The 7133-nt window shown below is 45.0% G+C and overlaps 1 protein-coding gene across 1 annotated transcript; it reads left to right on the top strand.

Moving 5' to 3' along the window:
- Positions 1-249: 249 nt before the first annotated feature.
- Positions 250-4626, top strand: LOC109775958 (uncharacterized). The gene is made up of 7 exons (XM_020334663.4): positions 250-583; positions 2268-2421; positions 2524-2570; positions 2653-2686; positions 2768-2826; positions 2907-2934; positions 3311-4626. The coding sequence occupies exons 2-7, from the start codon at positions 2361-2363 to the stop codon at positions 4420-4422; spliced, it is 1341 nt and encodes a 446-aa protein (XP_020190252.1). The 5' UTR covers positions 250-583; positions 2268-2360; the 3' UTR covers positions 4423-4626.
- Positions 4627-7133: the final 2507 nt, after the last annotated feature.

Raw genomic sequence — 7133 nt, 5'->3', positions numbered from 1 at the left:
TTGCGCACGCTTTGGCGCAGTTTGCTATGGGTGCTGCGACACCTCTTTCTGTGTGGGCTTCCTATGCCCCAGACTTTGTTTCTGGTCTGGTGACCACCGATATGGTGCACCGAGTTTAAGTAGAATACATGATATTCCTTTTAAAGAAAAGGCCAAACAACCGAGACAACAAAAATAGGGCATATCTCTTAGGTAAAAAACTAGGGCAACAAATTCATCACACGAGGTGTACCTACCTTTTCTCTCCCTCCCCGAGTCCTGACTTACCGAGGCGGCTCTAAAATCTCTCTCTCTCTCTCTTTCTCTCTCAAAAGAAAAGCGGCTCTAAATCTCTCCTCATAGTCAACCACCGTGCCCTATATCTGCCGCCGTGCTGTACCTTAGCGTCACCGGCGGTGCCTCGATCCTGCCGGCCGACGCCGACGCCCCACGCCCCCCATCCCCACCGCCACCCCCACCCCCGGCTCCGAACGCCCCCGCCTCTCACGCGTCGCCGCGATCGCCGTTCCCGTTCTCCCTCATCAGCAACATCGGGTCCCTGCTGTCTCCGCCCCGTCCGCAGTCTTTGGGCATTGGTTTTGAGGTATGAAGTTGTTTTTATCCACCGATTAGTTGAATCCCGCTGCGCACCATCTAGATCCGCCTCCGGTATGGATGGAGGGCCGAGCGAGCACGATTTCGCTGCTATCGCACGACACATCGAGCTTTATAGAACCTGAGAATCGTCATCTAATATATTAATCGATTGATGAACTTGCCATGCTTTGGAATCAGATGTTCCATACGTTCTCCGAAGCTAACCATTTATTTTTCTGTAAGAGCTAGGGTTTTGATTATTACTGCAGCGATCAAAGTCAATTTTGCGATTTAGGGTTATATGTGATGCTTCTTTCGCTTGCTTATTTAGCTTTGAACGCATGAACATGTAAACTGGCATACTGAATGTAGTTTCCTTGCCTTTCACAAGATTAAGCTTGTTTGGATGGTGGTGGTTTGGCTCAATACTTTAGGATACTGGTGGTTTGGCATAATTTAACCAAAATTCCCTAACATTGAAGGGGGTGGGTCTAACCCCTGTTTATCTCAAGAGGGAGTTCTTGATGTCAATTCGTGGCTCACTGTTCCTCGAAACAGGATCTTGCCCCACCTTTTTTATATATAAAGCACAAACAACCAAAGTACACTGTTGATGGTTTGATTAATCAGTCATTATCTTTGTGGAAGATTTATTAGATTCTGCAAGATATAAAGATCGGATGCACGCTTGTCTATTTTTTTGTAATAAACAGATGCCTTCTTTTATGGTTACTATGTCCTTACCCCATAATAATTTATCCATTCTGTTTTCTACTATTGAAGGAATCTTATCAATTTTAACTATGTGATTAAACTACCCTTGGTCTTTAACTTCTTTTGTCCTTTTAGACGAGGACTTTTTTTTGGGGTTCATAATCTATGATGTACAGTGCTGTCTGTCTGTCCATGCTTAGCGTTGAACATGCTAGAATGCTGAATGCTGACTTCTCTATGGAAGTAAGAGATACACCTCTGATCGCCAAAGAAGGGCGTACTTTCTTTGTGCTTAGACCAAGGAAGGTCATCGGGAGAGATTTCTTTCCAATTCTATCCCTAATCTCGAGTCCACCATGCACGCGGCAAGTCAATGGCGAACAACGCTTCATCTCCCTCCACCACGCTCATGTCCTGATCTCCTCATAGATTACATGCTGCATGCAGCCAATAGCAAAAAAGAACTCCTTGATTTGGAGGAAGGAATTAACTACATGCTGCATGCAACCAATAGCAAAAAGAACTCCTTGATTTGGGGAAAGGAATTAACTGCACTGCGTTTTTTGGAGAGAGAACCCGCTAAGCATTTTCGTCACTCCACCCCTAAACTTCCTCCCGTCGCCATTCTTTTGGGCAAAACAGATGATATTATCCATGCCCTTCTTTGCGATCAGAGGGAGTAATGTGTACTGTCTATGTCTTTAAGGCTTTCACTTTTTGTAGTACTATATTGTTTTTCTCCTTGATATATGATATACTCGTGTCAACATTCGCATACCACTTGTTCCTGCCTTAAATGTTAAACGAAACCAGGGGCTTTGCTAACTTGTAGATTCAAACTTGATACTCCCTCTGTAAACTTTATCTTTTAGATCACTAAAGTAGTGATCTAAAAGATCTTATAAAAGTTTACAGAGGGAGTAGTTTGTAACGTGATGCAATATGTATCGCTAACTAATGGATTTCACTTTATGTAGATTTAATGAGCTGCAAACCCTTGGAGACTTCCTTGTAGCCAATACAGATATCTGTACTCGATTACAACAAGGAACAGCTGGAGTGTATAGCTGATGTCTGGCCCACCTGTTTTTTCTGTGTTACAGGGTAGCAATACAACCCACAGCATAAAAGGTTAGCTAAATGCTATTTATCAAGCCTTCTCGCAGCAGTGAAGCTGAAATTTATGGCTTTTAACAGACAGTATGCTTTAATATGTATGCATATATCTTTCAGGGCAACAAATCTCAATGATTGGGAATGGTCATTCTTTTCAGCAAGGGGTAATGCCTGATGGTCTTCATATAATTTAATATTCACAAATTACCTTTTTGTTTGTGTTAACATATTAAATGTTACATGCAGGTGTATGTCATGGACCCTTCTTCTTTTAACCAAGGTACTGCACAACCCTTGACATAACTTTCTGATTATGTAAACTGCTATATATGTTTCACTGACCATGGTGTGCTTGGTCTAGGTATTTATGCTGAGAAGCAAAGCAGTTTCGCGGAGCGTGCCAATATGATACAGTTAAATGTAAGCTGCCCTGTCTCCTCAATAATGTTATCCAGTCTAAAAAGTATTTTCTGAGATGTTTGTGTTTTTTTTCTGTACAGAACTTCATGGCAGACAATTCTTCGCCTGGTACGTTTTCTTCTAAACACATATTTTCCAAATTTTATACACTTGTCCAAACATGCCCTTTTTTTCCAGAGTCCATTATTCTCAAAAAAGAAAAGAAATACGAGTAGTCCTTTTCTGCACTTATGTTGGAAACTTCCACCATTTCTTCGTAAATTTCTATTTGCTCATAGTTATCTTGATGTCTTCTCATTGTATGGGAATGGGTTTTAGATATATCTATTGGTGCTAAACCAATATATTTTGGCAGTTTGGATAAGATCAGACTGCATGCATCGGCACAAACAATTGGCTAATTGAAATTCATTCTGGGATGAAAATCTATATTTCTGTAGCGTGTGTAATCTTTCTCAGGCTCATATTTTTTCTTATTGAACAGCTGGAAACCGCTGCCAGAGACTTGGGTGTAATGAAGTTGTTGAAGGCCAGACAGCGTTCTGCAAAAGCCACCGTTTAGGCCAACAATGCCAGATGATTGGCTGCCCTCAGATCCCACCAAATGGCGTAGCTTTGTGCATGTCCCATGGTGGAGGCCATCCTGGTTCCAGTGCAGTACCACTCACTGAATCTGAAGGTTCAATGAAGTACGAAGGAGATGGACAATTTAGAGTGATGGAAAATGCTATGGGTAGCACAGTCATGCCTAATCCTGATGGCGAAGTTGTGATGTGCAAGTACGAAGGATGTAGCAAACGATCCCAGGGAAATACTGTGTATTGCAAGGTCCACAGTGGTGGTTCAAAGGCCTGTATGGTTCAAGGTTGTACCAAGGGAGCACATGGAGGCACTCCTATGTGCATTGCTCATGGAGGAGGCAAGCGCTGTTCCGTTGCTGGATGCCGCAATGCTGCATGCGGAAGCAGTCAAGGTCGCACTGACTGCTGCGTGAGGCACGGTGGTGGCAAGAGGTGCAAACATGATGGATGTGGAAAGGGTGCTCAAGGGAACACAGATTTTTGCATTGGACACGGTGGGGGGAGGCGGTGCAAGTTTGAAGGATGTGGAAAGAGTGCACAAGGGCGGAGTGATAACTGCATCAAACATGGTGGTGGCAGACGCTGCAAGTTTGAAGGATGCAGCGCCAGCGCAAAATGGGGTGTGGATTTCTGCTCTGCACACAGGAAGAGCATGCTGGGTGAAGGTGATACTGCCGATGGAGCACCAAAGCCGAAACGTCGGGCCAAGAAGTCTGGGACGAAGAAGGCCGAGAGGGCCAAGAGGGCAAAGAAGACGGTTGATCCAGCTGGTCCCTCCAGCGGGGATGTTACCATGCCCGCTGTACTTTCTGCTGACATGCCCGAGATGGGCGCTATCCATGTCGCCGCCCCCGTTTCGGACCGTCCCAAATCACCTGAGACCGCTATAGGGCTTCAACAGCCACCGCTTCAGCTTCAAGAACCACCGCCGCTTCAGTCCCCGGCTCCATCTGGATTGGCCGCCTCAGCAGAGGAAGGTCTGCCAGCAACAGGTAGTGTATTCTTTGGTTTATAGAAATCATACTGTCCATGAAGATGAAGGTTGTCTGCATAGAGTTGTCAAACTAAACGGTTGAGTCTGTTACAAAGTGTTGTCCTGCGGATCTTAGGAGTTTAGTGATCCAGTGTCCATATGAACTTGAGTCCTGTGAGTTGACTAAATGGTTGACTGTGAGTTCTGTGAGTTGACTTAAAAAGTATAACTGCACATTGTGGTTTACATTTCGTTTGTCTGTTGTCTGCTCGTTGTCGTTTTTGTCTGTGAACATCGTGAAAGGTGCAGCGGCTCCCGCTAATCCGAAAGATGTTCTCGGATATGCAGATTTTCTTCGCTTTGTTTTGATTATTGCCGCACGTATGTATAGAGTATCTGCTCCAGGTGGCAGATGATCATATTTCTCCATGAGAACTTGCGAACGTAGATTTTTTTAAAGTTATATATATAGGTTGAAGAATAGATTAATAGTCATCTCATAAAAAAATGGATTCATAGTACATACTGTGCTCTAAGAATTCGTCTCACCGAGCGAGCGACCTCCACACACATCTTGTGCTCTTTATTGTAAAGAAGGCGCGGAGAGAGCAGAAACATGCTCAGCGGTGCGGATCTTTGGAACATGGAGCCAATGCACCTGAATTGGAAGACGTTTTTTCCAAAAAGTGTTGAAACTTTCTGAAACCTTTTTTTTTTTACCAAAGATGGCCTAGCCTATTACTTGTGTAATAAGTTTCACAGATGAATGACTGTCGTGGTATCCTCGGCAAAAAGAAAAGAAAGAAGCAAAATCGCAAGTCCAAATAATATGAATAATATCGATTTTGTTTTTTTGTCCAGAATAGGTATTCATTCTCTCGTGAAACTTTTCACACTAGCATTGCACTAAGTCATATTTGTAACAAAAAAGTTTTAGAATTTTTTGACTCCTTTTCATATCTTAAGTTCTTCTTTTCCCAATCCGAGTGCAATGGGGCCGAGACCCATAGGCTATTTCCGAGATGCTCAATGTATTTACTAGTTTGGGAGGGCACAACGGATCAAACTGGAGGTACGGGCTGAGTACAAAATTTGACGTGTGTTCCAATGTTTCGTAGGTGTCAAGAAAGTTAAGTTAGCATCAAAGTTATAGGGACCTACTACATATGTAAGTCGCCTAATTTTTTCCCCTTCCTCCTGCCGTCTTCCTCTTCACTTTGAGTCGCCCTCCGATGCCAGGCCAGTTACCCTGGCTAGGCCGCTTCCACGTGCGCATCGCTGCCTGCCATGTCAAAGTTGCCCCCTCCACCATGCTACAACAATTCCATTGCCATCTCTCTTATCCTTTCCCATCAATACGCTTCTTCTCCGGCGCCGATGTCCCCATCTTCCACTCGTTCCTGGCTCATCATCATCAAGACGTCGCAGCCGACTGTCGCCTCTGTTTTGAAAGCTCCGCACTACCTCAACCTTCTTCACCAAGGAATATAAACCTGCACCTTAACCATTTTCATACAACTTACAAATAGAAAACACGTAAGTTATATAGATACTTTCATCATAAAATAAAAGTTATATGGATACTCCCTTTCAAATTCCTTGTTAGAAGGTTGGCCATGGCTACAACGAGTGGGCGAGGAAAGACCATGGAAGGACTTTAGGATCGGTGTGCCCAAGGTATCTAGGGCACTGTTTCGTGCGGCTACTCGAGCTACAGTTGGTGACGGGTCACTCATCATCTTTTGGGAGGACCGTTGGATGGATAGAATGCGAGTGGAAGATGTAGCACCACTAATATATGCTGGAGTCCCATGACGAGCAAGGGAAGGCGGGAGGCTCCAAGATGCACGGTTGACGGGATCTTGGGTGAACGATGTGCACCCTAATCTATATTTCGAGGCTCTAGAACAATACTTGCACCTGTGGCAACAGCTACAAGCTGTCCAGCCGAGGGATGGAACGCCGGACGTGCAGTCGGCCTGGGAAAGGGATGTCAAATACTCAATTCAGCATATGCCTCCAAGTTCGCGGGGAGAGAGGTGATGCCAACCGCGGACTTCACGTGGAAGTCGAGAGCACCCCTTCAATGTCGGCTCTTTCTGTGGATTGCCATCAAAAACCGGTGTTGGACTTCGGATCGCCTTGCACGTAGGGGCCTCCCCCATCATGACACCTTCCCGTTTTGCGCATAGGAGGAAGAAACCATTGAGCACATATTGTTGACATGTGGCTTTGCAAGGACCAATTGGCGGACTCTATGCACGACCATTGCTAAAGCAGAGTGGACGCCGACGACACAGGACAGACTAGCGGATTGGTGTGCAAGCAAGCCAAAGGAGTTTCGGGCCTTCGCCACGCTAACGCTCTGGGAATTATGGAAGCATAGGAATTCCATGGTCTTCGAGGGTGTCTCCCCCTCGCTCGAGGCTGTCATCAAGAGGATTGCAGACGAAGGGTCAGCTTGGTACCGAGCTGGATGGCTCAAGGGTGACTGAGATAGGATAGCGACGGAGCTCTACTAGTGGGCGAAACGTGAGTAGTACATTGTAGGCAACTAGAGTGGACTTGTAAGCTAGATGTTTAGGGTGTGGCGTTGGTTGATGTTCTTGTTTTGTTGTAACATCAGCTGTGGATTAGGGTTCTGTACCCATCCCCTTTCTATATAATATAATACGCACACTTGTGCGTATTCAAGAAAAAATGAATGTTGAGAGAGATTTGCGGGCTCAATATCCTCCACATGATGGAGGACA

The sequence above is a fragment of the Aegilops tauschii genome, chromosome 7, assembly GCF_002575655.3.
Source record: "Aegilops tauschii subsp. strangulata cultivar AL8/78 chromosome 7, Aet v6.0, whole genome shotgun sequence".
Taxonomy (NCBI): domain Eukaryota; kingdom Viridiplantae; phylum Streptophyta; class Magnoliopsida; order Poales; family Poaceae; genus Aegilops; species Aegilops tauschii.
Note: the sequence above shows the minus strand (reverse complement) of the source record. Positions and strands in the feature narration are given on the sequence as shown.

Coding starts and splice junctions, on each gene's coding strand:
- LOC109775958 (XM_020334663.4), top strand. CDS start 2,361: ATGTCTGGCCCACCTGTTTTTTCTGTGTTACAGGGTAGCAATACAACC. Junction 2,422..2,523: donor TACAACCCACAGCATAAAAG/GTTAGCTAAATG, acceptor TATATCTTTCAG/GGCAACAAATCTCAATGATT. Junction 2,571..2,652: donor GTCATTCTTTTCAGCAAGGG/GTAATGCCTGAT, acceptor TGTTACATGCAG/GTGTATGTCATGGACCCTTC.